The sequence below is a fragment of the Myotis myotis genome, unplaced genomic scaffold (genome assembly GCF_014108235.1).
Source record: "Myotis myotis isolate mMyoMyo1 unplaced genomic scaffold, mMyoMyo1.p scaffold_m19_p_2, whole genome shotgun sequence".
In the NCBI taxonomy this organism is placed as follows: Eukaryota; Metazoa; Chordata; class Mammalia; order Chiroptera; family Vespertilionidae; genus Myotis; species Myotis myotis.
The window spans coordinates 184445411-184465033 of record NW_023416324.1 but is presented as its reverse complement, the minus strand read 5'-3'; the positions used below and the strand labels follow the sequence as shown (position 1 = coordinate 184465033).

The following is a 19623-nucleotide window of genomic DNA, read 5'->3' as shown; positions in this document are numbered from 1 at the left end:
TCAGGTTAGAGATTCTGGCCCAGGTGAGGCTGAGTTAATAAATAGCTGTTTGCCTCTGGCATTAGCAAGAGTATCTTCATTAAGGTGGTGATGCGTCAAGAGCACTGAATAGGTTGCCATGGTATTTGTGGGATTCAGCCTGGACTCTGGCTTTCCCTGGCATTAACGTGTTCAGCCTTCAGTCAAAGGTGCTTCCTTACAGAGCAGAGCAGAGGGATATGTAATCGGTGGAATGACTGTGGCTCAGGAACTCAACTGCAAAGGCTGATGAATGCATGGATATTTAAAAATAAGTATTGATTCTGACCGTTTTTATTTAGAAAGTTGTTTTACCTCTATCCATCCATCTACCCAGAAGGACTGTTCCCTATCACGTGGAAAAGCTGCTGCTCTCCCTCAGAAAACCCTGCCCAGACCCAGGACCAACCGACTGACAGAGATTAGGTCTTACTCGGCTTTGAATGCACAGAGCCTGGTGCACAGCAGATGTTCAAATGTTTGCTAAATGAATGCATGAATTTTGCTTACCCCTTAGGCCAAATGGACCTAAGAGTCACATTTTGAATTATGATTCTATCACTGACCGACTTCCAGCAGCATCTGGACACAGCGACTGTCCTCAGGTGCTGTGCGGAGGAAGCACTGGAGACTGCAGAGCCACGTGGCCTGTGCAGGAACAAGGCCGTTATGTGGTTGGATTAGCTCTGACAGTGTCTCCAAGTATCCCTGGACCAAGAGGATCCAGACCCTGAATCTCCTAAAGATCCTGGATAATTTATGGGACGTCATATTATTTCCAAAATTTTACAGTTACTAGTAGCTATAAAAAGACAAATGACCATATGATGTAGTTCTAAGTAATGCAGTTTCATTGTGAAAATAGCAATTTTTCAAGGCCCTGGGGCACAAGAGTTGACATGTAAGGTCTTATTTTTTAAAAAATAAATTTTTATTTATTTCAGAGAGAAAAGGAGAGGGAGAGGGAGAGAGAGATAGAAACATCAATGATGAGAGAGAATCATTGGTCGGTTGCCTCCTGCATTCCTTGTACTGGGAATCGACCCACAACCCGGGTCTGTGCCCTGACCGGGAATTGAATTGTGACCTGGTTCATAGGTCGATGCTCAACCAGTGAGCCATGCAGGCTGGGCAAGGACTTATTTTTTAATCTCATGCCTTCTATGCTTATGTCTCATGGAAATATTAATTAGCAGAAAAGTACACATATTGTGTCCTGGTTCAGATGGGAGAAGGATCCAGAAGCTGCCATCTAAAGTGTTTAGCCTACCTGTGCTGTTTTTCTGTTATTTTGATTAACTGTGATGGATGATTCTGAGCAAAGTATTTTCTTTCTTTTACATATTTTCTCAAAGAGTTATAATCCTAAATGTCTTCTTATGAGTTTGGGAAAGGGGCTTTGAGAGCTCTTGGGAAGGTAGAGGGTACATGTTTAAGTATTTTCTAGCTAAACCTCAGTTTTGGAAAATTCAGGGAAACCAGACATTGTATTTCTCAGGTGGCCAATTAACATTAACTTCATTGCCTAGTAGAAGGTAGGTTGACAGTATTAGATTACATAGATATTACCGTTATGAAAAACTTGAAATTTTATTAATAAAAGCATTCTAGAAACAAATGATGTTTCTAGAATCTCTAGCATAATTAAAGGGATTTCATTCTAAGCTTTATATGTACTTAAATGTGTGTTTTTATTTTATGTAAAGATACATTAGACCCTAAACTTTAACTAGCAACTGAGTGATTATTATAATTCAGGCGCTATGAAAAACATTTACCAAGTTCGTCTAATCTGCTCCACTAGTTTGTATCGTAATGAATTTCTTCTCAGTAATAAAACTTCATGTGGCTGATGGATTCTGCTCCTCCTCCTAGGTTTATTTCAATCTACAGAGGACCCAGCCACACCTACAAGGTCCAGAGACTGACGGAATTCACGTGCTACTCCTTCCGAATCCAGGCAGCGAGCGAAGCTGGGGAAGGGCCCTTCTCAGAAACCTATACCTTCAGCACAACGAAGAGTGTCCCCCCTACCCTCAAAGGTTTGTAGACCCTGTATTCTGGCATGCTCTTCTGCGAGAGGAAGGAAATAGAACTTAGAGTAGGAGGTACAAGTCTGACTTTAGTATACTCTTGTAATATAGGGTGTTCCAAAAAATGTGTACACACTTTAAATTATAAAGGCAGTATTTATTAAAATACATTTCATTTCAAAATTGCACTATCAGCTGTTAAAGTGTGTATACATTCTTGGGGGACACCCTGTATGTCCAATATCAGCAAGATATAACTTTCTAAAAGAAAAGATAGGGAAATGGGTTTTGGGGGGGAAATGAGAGACCTTAAAGGAGATGGCCTACCAATAGACTTTATCAAGTATGTATAATTGATTATTGCAAATTTAATGGTCTCATCCCCACGGGGGATAGATGGACAAAGAAGAGACAGACCCCAGCGGCAGACTTTGGTGAGAAGTGAGAGGGAAATCCTGGCGTAGTGCTTATGACAATTTACCATGGGAGGTTGGAGAATCTCCCTTCCCAAAGGCACTGAGGAGGAGCAGAGGTTGGCATTCATCTTTGGAGGACCGTGGTGCCCAGGCTGAGACTGATGTGGGCACTTCAGTACCTGTTCCGTGGTCCAGCGCTCTCACTGTGGAGAGATGCCACTGGCAAGCTGCAGCAATGGTCTGCTCTCATCTCCTTGAGGCCTGTGAGTGACTAGTTGACTCTCTGCCTCCTTCCTGAGGTTGGTGTGAGCAAAAGCCACTCGGCCCAGGTGCTCCCTCCACGGATCTGCTGAGCCCGCATCTCCCATTTCTGGCCACAGCATTCTGACTTCTGCACAGCTGACTTGCTAAGCAGGGCAGAGCTTCCGGGTGGCACTGGCTCAACCCTTCCCACCCAGCCTTGGGCCTCGACCTATCCCCCGAGAACTCCTGAGCCCCACTCTCCCCAGTAACATGATTCTTATGAAGGCCCCTACTACCCATCTTTGAGGTGGTGGGCATCACTGGTGGCTTGATCCAGCTGCTACGCAGAATGGCCTTGAAGTTGAGGGACAGACAACCTGCCTCATGAACCTGGTTTTACATGGGTAAAAGTGAGGGTTTGCTATATTTAGTGGCTGGGGGACACACATAGCCTGTAAAACAAGTCCTACATGTGCGTGGCCCCAGGAGCAAGGCCATTTGACTCACTGCTTACACCTGCAGAAGCAATGCCAGCTACCACCAGAGCACAGAGTTCAGCACAGGAGGGTGAGTGGTTCCAGGATCTGGGTCAGGGACTGGCTTGGATTTTGTGCAGGTTTCCCATAGATCCTTGCAGGGTACTTTATGGTAAATACTTCCCCCTGCTTCCCTGCACCACAGCCGTCAGAGCTCTTTGGCAATTGCTTCTTCCTGTGACTAAGAAACTAGTGTAAATGGATGCACACATGCAAGGCCTGGCTGGTCACTCGAGCCCTTTCGTAAGAGATTCCCCACGCACTGGCATAGGTGGGCTGGGAGGGGGAAGGTTCGCCAGTTTACCCTTAGCACATTTCAGGCACTGACTGCCTCTCCAAGTGGTTGCTGGAGATTCATTTCGTGGAAAACAGAACACTGAACTGATTGGTGGCACTTGCTCTTCAGGGCACCTTTCCTCCTGGACAGCTTCCTCACACGCCACCTGATCGCCTCTTCCTCTTCCTCGTATGTTCAGGACAGTGTTGTCTTAGCTGTGGGACTGTTCAGTCTGAAGAGATTCCTTATTTAGTTTTTCCATAGATTGCTTAGAATTTTGGCAAACTAATTTCAACTTTCTTTGTTTTTAAAGAAAACCTTTATTTTTCTGAAACATTCTTTATAGAATTATAGGTAGAAACAGTGCCTCTAAGGAATTAATCTCATGTAATTTGAAATTAAAGAATAAAGAGGTTCACAGAGAGCAGTTAGTTATAAGCTCTGGTTAAAAAACAAAAATCGATATTAAATTAAGCTGTAGAGATATACATAAACAATGAGAAAATATTTTAAATTTCTATAACATCTTACTTGCCTTACTACAAACTAATATAATTTAACTTTAAACCAGAATGGTGAGTCCAGTAGGTGAAAAATAAACTGAAAACTATAAATATGCGACAATTTAAATTTAAAGGCTTTCAGTGCAGCCCATTCCCCGGGACCTACCTCAAATGTCACTTGTTCCTCAACCTTCCTTAGACTCTCACGCATGGGACTCTCCACTGGAATTTCCTAACATTTTATTTATACTTCTTGTTCTAACCTGCTTTACAGTATGTTTCTTTCTGTACTTGTCTCATACCTTACTCTCCCCTTCCCTCAGTTAGACCTTAATTTCCTGGAAAGCGGGGTTTATGGTACCGATTTTTGCATTCCCCAAATTACCTAGCTCAGAACCTAATCATAGAAGGTAGACTTTGGAAAAAAAATAACAAAAACTCAGTTCAGGCCGAGCAGTTATCAATAGGATAATGAGCAAAGAATGTTTCACCAATGGCTGGCCAGTCTCGGAGTATTTTCCCTGTGGAAAGGGCGCCCTGCAGGTTTTATAGGAGGCTGGGCAAGTAACTCCCCTGGGGCAGACACAAGTGCGCGCTCTCTCCCTCTCTCTCTCTCTCTCTCTCTCTCTCTCTCTCTCTCTCTCTCTCTCAGATTACTAAAATTGTCACTGTTAATGTGATGCTTAATTCTGATCTTGAGTGTGTTAATTTGTATTTCAGCACCTCGAGTAACACAGTTAGAAGGAAATTCATGTGAAATTTTATGGGAGACGGTACCACCAATGAAAGGCGACCCTGTCAACTACGTTCTGCAGGTATTGGTTGGAAGAGAATCTGAGTACAAACAGGTGAGAACCACTGTGCCCAGCAGGTGTGCAGCTCTGAGTCAGGCTGGCCCTTGCCTTCTCCTGTCGCCATGAGTGATTCAGTGACCAGTGAGCTCCATTTTTCTTAAAATCAATTGTGGAAACTCCCTATGCGCACCCATTACCTAGTTCTTTAGAGTTCATAAGCCCTGGCTTAAATTTTATTTTGTATGTGGTGTTGTTCATCTCAAACTGTCAGTTCTCAAGCATAATCTTATCTGTAAAGAGTTCTGTGTTTGTATTTGATATTGGCAGCAAACATCAAGGTCTATGTAATTGAAAGCTAAAGTGCCAGTGGTTTTAGTGTAGAGAGCAGGTAGTCTTTACCAAACTACTGGAGCCTATGTCCCGTCTGCTTTTAATAGAAGTTACAGCAGCAGAATAAGGAATAGGACCTACCAACTCTTGTGGCCTGTGATTCAGGAGCTCTCAGTCACCCTCCAATGTGCATGGGAACCTGTTAAAATGCAGACCCTGGTTCAGTGGGTCTGGGGTGAGGGTTCAAGCTCCCACGTGATGCAGGGGTTGCTGGGCCATAACCTGAGTAGTAAGGCTGTGCAGATCACATGATAAACCTTCGCAAGAGAAAATGTCCTTGGAATCTAGCCAGATAAAGAATTTAGTTTTATAATTCCCACCCCTTCTTGATCCCTAATTCTTCCAAACCCACACATTCTAAGACACTAGCGAGTAAAGATTCAGATACTCTCTTGGTTTCTATAATGTTCCCAGGAACTTAATGACTGTTTGTTTATGTGAAATCAGGACATCATACCATTACTACATTAGGAAAGCTGAGGCCCATTCTTATCAGCACCTTAGTCGTGCATTTATATCAAACTCAGAAAATTGAAGACACATTGCCACCTGTCTTCTGAAATTAGCATAATTAGTGAAGAATTCTTTTTCCAGCTCTTGAGGCTACAGATACACAAAACAAGTTGAAAATAATCTGATTCAGTTTTTGTTTAATTGCTGGTCAATGTTCCTTATATTGTAACTAGTGGCCCAATGCACAGATTTGTGCACATTGAAAGGAAATTAATTAGAAGAAAGATTCATGTGGTAATTATGTTACTGCAAAAAATTACATGTCAAAATAGTATATATAATATAGTATTATAAAATGAAAACACGTGTGATTGGCATCAGCGAGAGCTTTATATGTATCGTGCATGCGCAAGTCAACGTTTAGTTTTAAATTGCCAGTGCGTGTCATATGTACCAGCCAGTCGGTTGGCGGATGTACGGTTGGTCACTCAGCCTTTTCTATACATAGATATAGATAATACTTGCAAATAAAAATGTATAAAATGAATCAAATTTTGGTACATTTCACTGTACTTTCTTAATATGAGGTGTCAGATAAAAGAATGAATTGTTTTCAGCACATTTTGTAAAAACTGTATTTTAACTATGACATCCACCAGTATTGAGTAATATCAGTGGATGATGTCACCAGAGTTTCCACTATTCCTCTTAAATAAGAGCAAAAACACTACTGTTTCCTTTCACTTTCCAATCTCATCCTACACAATATGTCCGGTTTCAAAGTAAATAATTTTACATGTGTAATTGTTTGAGCTTGCCAGAAAGATGTGATTGGTTTCAGGGTCTCAGCTCAGGTAGAGAGCAGAGGATTTTCCTGCTAGATTTAGTCATCTTTAACACCAGTAGCATTTTCCTGTTCGGTAGCAATGAAAACACGATTAGTGATGAAATGTTACAAGATTTCACAACATATTACTTGACACTTAACAGTTCATTTCCCAACAGTACATTCATTGCATATTCATCATTGAAGTTTCCTTTTATTCCATGTCTCATACTTTTCCACCTGTTTTTGGAAACAAATGTTCCTAAAGCACGGTGGTTACTGTTTTACCTTTAAAAGGCAATATCTAGCCCCTGCTGGAGTGCCTCAGTGGTTGAACGTTGACCTGTGAACCAGGAGGTCACGGTTTGATTCCCGGTCAGGGCACATGTCCGGGTTGCTGGCTCAGTAGGGTGCATTCAGAAGGCTGCTGATCAGTGATTCTCTCTCATCATTTATGTTTCCATCTTTCTCTCCCTCTTCCTTCCTCTCTAAAATAAATAAAAATATATTTTCAAAAAATAAAAAGCAATATTTATACATGTCAGTCATTGCCAAAAATATAGGCAAATCCACTCAGTAATCTAGATTTTATTGATAGATTGGTTGTTTTGAATCTGCTATTTGTTTAATGGCATATGTTTAGACCCATGGACATATAAATACTAATATAATATGCAATCCCACATAGGCCTCAGAATATATTTTTTTATTATAAACAGTTACAAACAAGAGTTTCTTGTTAAAAATAGGTAGAAACACAATAGTACAGGCCAGGCTCAGTAGGCAGGGGTTAGCATTCTCCACATAACCATGTCTTCCCTACATTTACCAAGAAATGATTAAGGTCAGTGGTGGTACATGAAAACCTCAGTGGAGTCAGGGACAATTTGTACTGAGTTTTCTGCTTCTCCCTATTCAATCAGCGTTAGGTTAAACATGATGTTTTGAGTACTTCATTCACTTGTTCTGGACACGAGATAGGGAATGAAAGCTATTTATATTATGTGTGCAGAGTAATGGTTAAAATAATTATAGTCCAGAGATAACAGGCTTTGAATTCATAGAGGCAAAGCAAAAGAAAATGAACGGTAATCACTGCTGAGCACAGCCTGCAGGTTGCAGGCTCCGAGGGAGCACTATGTATACCTTGGTCACCGCACTAACCATTCAGGATCCACTGATGTGTGGGCTGTTTACCCTTTTTGTTTTCCCAGGACTGGCACATAGCTAGGCACTCGGTAAATGTTTCTTGTAAGCGTGGAAGAGGCAGTTTCCAAGGAACAGTGTTATTTACACTTACAGCGGTGAAAAGAGCCAGCTTCCGCATCGGGCGGGTTTAGCAGGGATGTTGTAACTTAGGTAAAAACCACCCTCAAGAGGAGGGTATCCTGCTCCCCAAGTTTATTGTCACAGCAACGCATGGCAAAGCCCAAGGCCTTTTCTGACGTTATGCTAGAAGCAGTGACTTGACTTTGCCTCAGTTCTAGCTGATTAGCTTTCTTTTGTTCAGCTGGTTTTAATTATTAACTGAAAGTATTAAATCTCGCCTAAAATTTGACTGGGTCTTAGGATGCCTGCTTATCTTGACTTGGCTTTTCTGCCACTTAATAAACATTCTAAGCACGTGGTTTTCTCAAGAAGCTTAGAACTTCTTTTCAATCAACATTAATTGTTAAGCATTCTTGAAATGAATGAAAATCGCATGCATATTTAGGTATGCATTTGCACAAGATATAGCAAACAGTTTACAGCATACATAAGAATGTAGGGAAATAATTCATATTCACATCCCTGTTCAGAAAGCAATATTTTTTATAAAGATTATTTAAATATAGACATTGAAGGTGAGAAAAAAGTAGTAAATTGTAAGACATCATTACCTGTTAGGAGTCAGAATTTGTGACAAGTTATTAATATTCTTGGTTCTCATATTTGTTGCATTAAGATGACCTTTGAAGCATCTGAAAATTTAAGGCACTCCATTTTTAATTTAATGGCATCTCTCTATCAGTGTATTTCTATTTAGTGTCATTTTAGAATGTAGTATTAGATGTGTATTGAGTCTTCATAGTATCACATAAGATACTGTAAGAACTTCTCTTGACAGAACTTAGACTTGGAGCCTACATATTTTTTATTTTTTGTTTGAGTAATTTTTTTAAATTTTTTATTAAATTTGTTGGAGTGACATTGATTAATAAGATTACGTTTTTTCATGCCTTTTAATTCAATTCCCTAACAGAAATTAAACCGTAAGGCTGTGACTATCTCATGTACATTCTTCTATTTTTCCACGATTAAAGTGCCAAATCCAAAGCCAAATAAGAATAGATCAAGAGGGAGATAGTTTAAAACAATCATTTATTTTACTGATTCCTAGGTTCTTGTGGGTTTTAGGTTTAAGGTTTAAGTATTTGACAAAGTTATGACTGCCTCACACCCCAAAAATCCTCATGCATACATTTATTTAAAATGTCATATGAAATAAATTTATATTCAATTTCCTGGAGTCCAAGTATAGGATCTTGGGGTTCTAGAGAAACTGTGAGGTGCTTTGTTTGCACTATGGGGTGCCGGGTGTATAACAGAACAGCATGGACGTGTTCTCAGTGAAAACCACACACCCCCAAGAAGCAGTTCAGTAACTGCCCTTGCCTGTCCTCTTTGACTCAGATACACAGTGCTCCCCAGCCTGCACTCTCTACAGAGGAGGTGAGGGGTCAGATCAGCCTCCCATAGTCATGGGATACTGGAGGAATTAATCCAACTCACTGAGCGGCATCTTGTAAAAGTGGGGACGCTGATTTCTGACTCAGGGTTCCTGTGCACCTCCGGTCCTCTCAGTCTTGAGAGGCACTGTGTGAGGGGCAGCGCTCTGCAGCTGTGTCCCCCACTTCCAGGTCTTGGGAGAGGGCTGATGTCAGCGGAGGTGCCGGCACTGGTCCAGATACAGGCTCCAGTGCTCTGCCCTGAAAGGCTTTTTAAGGGATTTTAGCTACACAGCATGTTATTCTGAATTAAGGGTCACAAATGCTTCATTTTGTTTTTCTGCATATTACTTTAAACCCTCCCATTGGGAATAAACATGTCACAATTACTTTAAAATATATTGTACATCAAATCAGGAACAGAAATCGTCTCTGTAAAAATAATATTGCCTATATACTTATTGTGGTATTTTGATTGGTTACTTCAATAAAGAAAGTCTTAAATGGATGGAGGCCGGGCCGCTGCCCTGCCATGGAGAGCTGCACATTCATGAGCCGTTGCCTGGCTGGAGGCACAGCTGTACTGGGCCTGGTGACCTTGTGGTTTTGTGATCTCATGGCTGTGATTATTTACACAAAAACAAATCCATTAACTCAAACCGTAGGAATCAGAAGCCTGAGGAAATGGGGTTTGGGGATTGTTTTAATTTTTCCTTAGCTCAGAATTAATCCAAAAAGCTTAATAAGCATTGTTGACTATTTCTAAAGTAGATTAGAAACTCCATGTTTTCTATCAATACATTGAAAACAACTCCATCGTTGTTAATGACTCCATTTTTTACAATGGGCTGCGCCGGTACTGAGCTCCTGCTGCTGCCTCTGTGGTTTGTGTGTGTGTGTCTTCTAATAACTGTTCCTCTTTTCAGACAGTGTACAAGAATATCTACTATTGCGTATTTGAGGGTTCCAATTAGAGAACATTCACTGAGTGTCCACTTTGTTCAAGCCATTGTGCTGGTTGCTGTGGAGATAATAGACACAGCCCTTCACACAATATAGTTATCACAAATATTTCTTTCTTTTTTTAAGATAGTGTTAACCTTGTATTGCCAATGCTTGTGGAAAGGGGGAGCTATTCTAATTAAAACAAGAAGAATGGCTAAAAGAAAAGCACTTACAAATTAAAGCCTAACTTTTTAAAAAATTCTTTTATTGATTAAATTATTACATATGTGTCCTTATCCCCACGTTACCCCCCACCCCACCCCCACTCATGCCCTCACCCCATGGTGTCTATGTCCATTGGTTAGGCTTTTGTGCATGCATACAAATCCTTTGGTTGATCTCTCCCCCTTACTCCCACCCTCCCCTACCTTCCCTTTGAGGTTTGACCATCTGATCGATGCTTCTCTGTCTCTGGACCTGTTTTTGTTCATCAGTTTATGTTGTTGATTATATTCCATAAGTGAGTGAGATCATGTGATATTTATCTTTCTCTGACTGGCTTATTTCACTTAGCATAATGCTCTCCAGTTCCATCCATGCTGTTGCAAATGGTAAGAACTCCTTTTTTACAGCAGCGTAGTATTCCATTGTGTAGATGTACCGCAGTTTTTTAATCCACTCATCTGCTGATGAGCACTTAGGCTGTTTCCAAATCTTAACTATTGTAAATTGTGCTGCTTTGAACATAGTGGTGCATATATCCTTTCTAATTGGTGTTTCTAGTTTCTTGAGATATATTCCTAGAAGTGGAATCACTGGGTCAAATGGGAGTTCCATTTTTAGTTTTTTGAGGAAACTCCATACTGTTCTCCACAGTGGCTGCACCAGTCTGCATTCCCACCAGCAGTGCACGAGGGTTCCTTTTTCTCCACATCCTCGCCAGCACTTGTCATTTGTTGATGATAGCCATTCTGACAAGTGTGAAATGGTACTGCATTGCCGTTTTGATTTGCATCTCTTGGATGATTAATGACTTTGAACATGTTTTCATATGTCTTTTGGCCTTACTTCTGTCTTCTTTCGAAAAGTATCTATTTAGGTCCGTTGCCCATTTTTTGATTGGGTTGTTTATCTTCCTTTTGTTAAGCTGTATGAGTTCCCTGTAAATGTTGGAGATTAAACCCTTATCGGTGATAACATTTGCAAATATGTTCTCCCATGCAGTGGTAAAATCTACCTTTTGATTGAACTTGTCATTAAGGAAGTTCCCTTCAATTACATATTCATTTTCCTTCACTAAGCTTTCTGCCTAATGATGCAAGAAAAGTACTTGGCTTTCAAAATATATTTGCAGAGCCCTAGCCGGTTTGGCTCAGTGGATAGAGCGTTGGCCTGCAGACTCAAGGGTCCCAGGTTCGATTCCGGTCAAGGGCATGTACCTTGGTTGCGGGCACATACCCAGTAGGGAGTGTGCAGGAGGCAGCTGATTGATGTTTCTCTCATCGATGTTTCTAACTCTCTATCCCTCTCCTTTCCTCTCTGTAAAAAATCAATAAAATATATTAAAAAGAAAAGAATATAATATATTTTTTTAAAAAAATACATTTGCAGAGAACTTCACTCTAAGGAATTAGAGTTGAGAAGTGCAATCAAAATGATATAAATTAAATGTACTTCTGGGCCAACTTTCTTAAAGGGACCAAGTCATGCAAATTATGGAAATCATACAGGTAGAAATCATTTCAATAGATACTAAATAAAAATTTGAATCCACTTTGCAAAACTCTCTAAAACATCTGTGGGAGAGGTTATTAAGTGGTTTTATGCAGTGAAGTCATTGTTTGGCGGCAGATAGTAAGAGGCCACATCACAGCAACACTTCCTGACTCTTTGCTCGACACCGACTGGTGGGGGGACTGTTTGCTGTACATCATGAAGACAGTGCTTCCTTCGGGGCGGCAGAACCCAGGGTGGGTTACCTGGACACACCAGGGAGATGGTGGGGCCAAGTGAACTGGACCCGCTGTCACACTAGTAATTAGGTGAGGACATGCACAGTCTTTAGAGAAGCAGGGTAACTCACCAGGTCGAATGTGCTTAAAGTCTTATAAAGAAAACAGCAAATGAAATGATGAATCTGGAAAAGTAGGAGAAACAAATAATTGTTTTTTAGGGCTTAGTTACTAGAAAAAAAAGTACAATAAATGAGACACTCAAAATGAGGGAGGAAAAATCTTAAGAAAAAGACTAAATATCAGGTAAACATTAAAAGTCTGGTCCCTTTTCTAAGCTTTGAGATTCTTTTGCTGTCTGTCAACTTGTCCAACTCTAGACGTGTGGCCAGTGCCCTTGTGTTCACTGGTGGGATGTCCTGCTTTGTGAGAGACGTTGACAGGCAGGCTTCAGAAACACTAAACATTTGTGGTTTCCCACTAACTCTGTAGCTGGTGAGTGTCTCAGACAAAGCCGAGGTTGTTGGAATTACTCAGTTCTTATTTTCTATGGGATTTGTACTAATGGGCTGAATTCACAACTTTACTAAGGTGGCCTTTTGAAAATGCCCATATCTATCATTTTGAATTGTTGTATTGTAAGGATATATTTGGAGTTGTTCTTGAGTTTTAAATAGTAATAATAACAATAATAATAATAATAATAATGGCTTACTTTTACTGTGTGGTTACTGTGTACCAGGCATGTTTTAAGTCCTCTTCAGATGCAACTCAGTGACACTCACATAGAAAGAGTTCACTTCATTTTACTTTCTTGTTTAATTACTCATCATCCAATCTCTTAGTGATTTCATTGAACCCAGCTAGTTTTTTTTATATTCACTGACTCTAATATAAGCCATACATTTTTATGTAGTTTTGATCTAATCTATTATTCCTGTAAGTTTTTGAGGATTAGTATCACTTTGGTAGAAGAACCTTGTTAAGACCTCTCCTCTCTTAAAGATTTTTATTAGCATCGGTCGACTCAGGAGTGGTAATCTCTAAGTTAACTGGTAGTTTTCAAGTCCTTTAATAGTAAGCCTCGTGGTGACTATACAGGTGGGGCAAAATTCAGTTTACAGTTGTTCATATGGAAAATAATATAATAATTAGTAAATAATAATACAAAAATAAACTGTGGTTTTCATACTCACAGTTGTAAATCTACTTTTGCCACACCCTATATTAGAATTAGCAAAGGGGAAGGAAACATCTCAGATCCTAATGGGGAAAAAACAGATTAGTCATACAGCAAAGGAACACTTAAGATGGGCTGCTGAATTATTTAAATAATAATTTGTGATAAATTGGGTTACATCAAATATTTCTTAAGAAATTATTAGACAAGCCATGAAGCTAGAAGGAGGTGTTCACAAGGTACGTCTAACAAAGGACTTACATCCAGATTATCTAAAGAGCCCCTGCTAATTAATGAAAGCAAACATTAAAAACAGGCCAAAAACTTGAACTCACTCTTCACAAAAGAAAGTATATGAATGACCAATAAGCACGTGAAAAGGTGGGGAACATTATCAGTCATCAGAGAAATGCAAATGAGGTACCATTCTCATCTAGAATGGCTAAAATATAAAATACTGACAATAACAAATGTTGACAAGGATGTGTGGAGCAACTGGAACTCTCATACTTTGCTGATGGGAATTCAGTGATTCAGTCGCATTTGAAACTGTTTCTTCTGAAGTTAAATATAGACTTTGCCTGTGACCCAGCTCTTCTTCTCCTAGGTACTGCCTAAGAAAAATAAAATCAAGTCCTTAAAGATTTGTACAAAAATGCTCATAACAATCTTATTATATAAAGCAATCTTATTATATAAAACTGAGAACAACACAAACATCCGTCAAAAAGAAAATGGATAAATTGAGGTATAGGCATACAGTGGAACACTGCTCCTCAATAAAAGTAGTAACTACTGAATCAATAATCAATAACAAGTAATGTAGATGAATCTTGTAGGCATGAGAGAGTGTATACTCTTTGATTCTGTTTATATGAACTTCTAGAACAGGTAAAACTATTTACAGAGTTAGAAATCAGAATAGTGCTTACCTTTTAGGGCTAGAGGTGGGATATCTTAATGGTATAGTATCACATGATGTATCTGTAATTGTCAGAAGTCATTCAGCTGAAACTTGGCATCTCACTGTTTTTACTCACAATTCAATGCTTTTACTTGTTTTGATTAAAATATCTTTATTTGTTCTGTGGATCAAGATCATAGAGCCCTTTGTAAGAATTAAGTCATCTTCTGATTTATAGTCTAAATAATCATTGAAATTTAGCTAGATGTTCTCTATTACTTATGTCAGCTCTAGTTCTAGTCAGTGCCTTATCTCCTGTCAGTGTCACAGTCACTGGGTTTTGCATTGTTTTATTTAGAGTGGGTGGAATACCTCTTTTATGGATGAAATACAGATTGGAAGAAATACCGTTCTGTGTAATTCTTGATGTTACAGAGTTCGTTTAAACCAAGCCAGGTCCATGAGTCTCCTGACTTTATGTGATTATTACTTTAGAGACCACAGTATTACTAAATTAACTGACCAGGACTTTTCCTTTTCTTGAAGGTGTACAAGGGAGAAGAAGCCACATTCCAAATCTCAGGCCTCCAGACCAACACAGACTACAGGTTCCGCGTGTGTGCGTGCCGTCGCTGTTTAGACACCTCTCAGGAGCTCTGCGGAGCTTTCAGCCCCTCTGCAGCTTTCGTATTACAACGAAGTGAGGTCATGCTTACAGGGGACATGGGGAGCTTAGATGACCCCAAAATGAAGAGCATGATGCCTACTGATGAACAGTTTGCAGCCCTCGTTGTGGTTGGCTTTGCAACTTTGTCCATTTTATTTGCCTTTATATTACAGTACTTCTTAATGAAGTAAACAAACCCAACAAAACTAGAGGTATGAATTTAATTAATGCTACACATTTTAATACACACATTTATTCAGATAATCCCCTTTTTAAACCCCTTTGTTCTCTGATTTATATACTTCTCTTGTTTTACAGATTTAGCTAGGAAAAAATATCAGTGTTTTGGTGCACCTTTTTGAAATGCAAAACTAGGAAGAGATTAAACTGGATTTTTTTGTTTTAAAGAAGAAAAGCAAACCAGATACCAAAAGCTAGCTTTCTTATCTTTCTTTTACATTTTCAGATCTGCCTTTATTCTGTGTTCACTGATATCTTTTGCAAGTCTGTGATTTTTTTTTCCCCATGTTACAATTTAGTAATTTATATTCATCAGTCACTTCAATGTCTTGACCATCTAGCTGTCAACGTGAATCACAGTGTGTAGTTACCGGGCTAGGATTTCAGTGTTGTTCAGAGTATTACCACACAACAACAGCATACAGAAGATGTGTTCACTCAGATAAGGCTGCCCTAAACAACCATATTGTCACTCAGTTATTTAACTGTGTTTAGTTCATTTAAATCAAAATGTGTACTTTAATCTAAAATGTTTTAATAGTCTGTATCTCTTATGATTTAACACTATGAGCTGCCTGTCTAAGAAATCAAGTAACCAAAATGCACCTATAAATTATGGAGCATTGTAGATTGTACCACGTCGATTCATAGCAGTAACTTTAAGAGGGCATTGTGCAATAGTTAGTTGTTTCCTTGTTCAGCTATTTTAAAAGCTGCTTTAACTTGTTTGTTTGTCTTTGTATATAACTACTCCTAATCTAATCACTAGAGTTATTATATTCTGTTATGTTTGACCAGATTTATATGACGAGAACTGGTGACAGTTTAGTGCCTCTGCCCATTGTCCATGATTTACACTAATTGTGAGCAATCTTCTTATATATCAGCTCATTGTTTTTGAACTATTTGCCTTTAGGCTGTTCTTTGAGGTATCAATGAAGTGATTGAATTTCAAAACCTGAACTCAGTGCACATACACTAAGTTAACAGCAGATGAAAATTGGTAACACCCAGAGGAGAATCATCTGAATCAGTAGTTCCTCTTTTTGTGGGGTTGACCTGCTCGTGTGTGGAGAGAGAATGGTATTTGGTGGTAAGCACAGGGTGTTTGGGGGTCAAGGAGCCTAGATTCTTTCCCTGGATCTGTCACTAACTTGCTGCATGACCTGAACACGTCACTTTACCTCTCTGTGCCTCAGTTTTCCCATGCATTAAAAATAAAATAAACAAAATGGGGATTCTAATGTTTGTAAGTGTTTTGAGATCCTTGATTAACAGGTGCTATTGGAGTGCAAAGTGTTACTCTTGCATGTTTATTTTGAGTCATGAGATAATCAATTTTAACCCAAAGTCATTGGATTATTTATATGAAGTCCATAATGTTCGCGTACCTCAGGGACATTTAAGAGTTGGAGGTGCAAATATATTCCAAAAGGGTGCAACAGACACAGTGTATCCCCCTGCCTTCTGTTTTTGTATATTTTTGCTACTTGGTTTTTCTTGATCATAGCTATTTTGTGCTTGGTCTATGTTGTCTTAAGATGCAGTATCCTTTACTAGCTTATAATATTCCCATACCAAAGTCATGGGGAAACCAACATTATTTTGTTTTTGGTTTATTTATACTATATTCTGCATACAGTACTTTAAATGCCAATTACAGTGCAATCTTTATTTATTGTAAAATTTTTTAAATGTACTTATGTACTAATTTTCCCTTGTAGCATGTTATATTTTTTTGTGTTTTATACTTTTGTAATTTTAGGTCAGTCTTGTTCCTTGGCAACATCTGTAGTATTATCAATCTTCTGACGTTTTCTTGTGTTTTTAAAGATAAGAGCATCTAGTGCATTAAATGCCAAAAAAAAAAAAAAAAAAAAAAATCCATTATCAGTGATTGAAAAGTTTACATGTACCCAGAAAACCATAATCATCTCTTAAAGAAAGTGCTAAGATTAATTATTCTGTGTGCCTATATTGATGTAGTAAGTACTAGAGAGTTCTGTATTTTGTTATTGACTATAATAATTAGTTTAATTAGCCTTGCAAACTGATGATATCAAGGTAAATATATTTTTGCCAAAGTTCTGGCCTTCCAACACATCTCTCTATTTAAATGTGTATCATGGCCCACTGTAACGTTGCATCTGCAGTTTCTGAGACAATTTCATGCAGGTGATGGGGAGAAGGCATTTTTTAAGCAACAAAGATACAACTGAGTACAAAAACCTTGTTTGCAGGGGGAAAAAAAAAGTCCCTTTTTGGAAACACTTTAGAACTGCTGCTATAAAAAACAACTGCTCTCTGAATCAGTTGAGATTTTTAAAATTAAATAATACTTTAGGCCAAAATTGCTATGACTATTGGATCTTTTTGAGATGTTCATACTACCAGATTTAACCACCAGAAAGCAGAAGTGTGCGAAACACTAGCTGACGGCACTTTATTTTATTGCTCTTCTTTATTTGGTATTCATTATAAACCCTTCAATCAACAAATTATTACTCTATCCGGCACTGTTTTCTATCACAAATATGTATATGTGATATTGATATATAACTATATATATATTGCCATACACATGAACAATAAAATAAAGTGTTATATTAACCTTGTCTCTTTGCCCTTTTGCAGTATGTAGGAATGAGTGAGTGGCTTTCGGATGCTCTGTATGTCAAACTCAGCCCTGGCACAAGAAATTCCAGTCATGTGAAGCAAACTGCCCTTTGTCCTCAAAGAAATTGTTTAAAAAGAAAACTTTTGTAAAAGATTTGTTTTCATATTACCTGCCTTGTTGTTATCAACTTGAAATGTTGGCATTTTCTAACTGTGTTTTGTTGGCTACAGTAATTCAGTATTCCTGTCAAAATTGAAAAGTGCCCTCACTGAATGTGTTTGAATGTTATCCTTGCACAATTCTTTAAATTTAAAGACAAAATGTTTTACCTCACTGTTGGACATACATTCCAAGCTTTCAACTTTAGGAGAAAAAAAAAAATCATATGTTTTCCTGTATTGTAAATTTTAGACTATTTCATATACATTGTATTAAAACTGCCATATCAATTTTAATGTATAGATTTTGCAAATACTATGCTATATGTAATACCTAACTATATCTGTAGTGTATATGTAATATATTTATGCCCAATAAATGTTTTAATTCTTTCTGACTTAAGTAGGGTTCTTCTACCGTGAAAAGGATTGCTGTTGTCGTTGTTGTTACTTTTAAAAAACTTAAACCACATCCCAGAAATTGCAAATTCAAATGCCTTTAGAGGCCAAGCATGTGTCACAGTACATGATGGTTGATGTACCATCTACAAGGGCAGCTGCAACCCAGCTCCTGCTGGTCGAGGTCCTGCAATCACTATTTCAAAAAAAGCAAAATCGAAATTTCCCTATATGGACCAACTAAAATGTGATTAGACCATGCAGGGCCCTGGGCTGCCAGTTTGTTTGGGGGGGGTTTGGTCAGTCCGTGTGGATAAGGTACATCTGTGCCTAATATTTTATCTGTATGTCCACACTGAGAAGCCAGGTCTAGGTCTGGAGTTGAGAAGATAACCAACAGAGCAGCCAGCCCCTGGCTGCTCCCTCTCCAGGCCAAACTCCTTCCCTCCTCCCAGGCTCATTCAACAACAACAACAGCAATAAAGCGTAGTGTCTTCACCCTGGCCATGATTTCATTGTAATGTTTAGATTGTTTGGCTGGGAATCGCTGCTATCTTCTTCTTTTTTTTATTTCGGGGGGGGAGGGGGGGCAGTGAGGGGGAAACTGATTTTTTGTAACTCAGAACTCACTTTCTTATATGAAGAATTATAGCCATTCTTATGTGTAAGAATGACAAATTGAAGATACCAAATTTTACATACTCTGACACGCCACTGAAAATATCGTAAATAATTTTTTTAAGTCACAATTCCCCCACAACTCTGGAATAATAGGGGAGAAGTTATTAGCACCAGAAATTTGGAAACCTAACCAGAGAAAGCCAAATTCTAATTTATTAGGGGGAAATGAACACCAATACAATTTATATGCAGAATGCCCTGAAGGCTCCAAAATGGACAAAGTATGTCCGAAGTGAGGGCTAAGGGGGAGAGGAGCCTAAAATAATATCGGCTTAAAACTGTTTAAAATGTCATTAGATCCATAAAATCCCTCCCTGTTTTTTTGAACTGGACAGCTGCTCTCTGGACTGGGAGACTATCCACAGTTGAAAGTTAAGATACCGTATCAAGAATGGAATTAACTGAACAGAGACACAGCAGAGAATATTAGACATAACCTCACTTGAAGAGCCTCATGGGCCACAAAGAAAGATATAAAGAACTGGCTCAGGCAGAACACTCAGATGGTACTGCTCAGCCGTGGCTGCACAGTAATACCACCCGGGGAGCTTTTCAAAATTACTATACACGGATCATACCCTACAACATTAAAAGGAGTATTTCTGGAGCTTCGGTGGTTTATTTTTTATTGAATTCATTGGGGTGATACTGGTTAACAAAAGTATACAGGTTTCAGGTGTACA

General features: G+C 38.9%; 1 protein-coding gene across 11 annotated transcripts in view; it reads left to right on the top strand.

Annotated features, from left to right (window-relative positions):
* The window catches only part of FNDC3B (fibronectin type III domain containing 3B), a 321836-nt gene extending 303578 nt beyond the window's left edge, over positions 1-18258 (top strand). For 8 of the 11 annotated variants that reach the window (XM_036351875.1, XM_036351877.1, XM_036351873.1 and 5 more), the window contains 4 exons: positions 1894-2060; positions 4747-4874; positions 14725-15057; positions 17720-17857. In XM_036351875.1, the coding sequence (XP_036207768.1) occupies positions 1894-2060; positions 4747-4874; positions 14725-15036 (607 nt within the window). In that variant the 3' untranslated portion in view covers positions 15037-15057; positions 17720-17857. Of the gene's footprint in view, positions 1-535; positions 1874-1893; positions 2061-4746; positions 4875-14724 lie in introns of those variants that run through there. The other 3 variants (XM_036351879.1, XM_036351871.1, XM_036351881.1) reach the window with 3 other exon arrangements.
* Positions 18259-19623: the final 1365 nt, after the last annotated feature.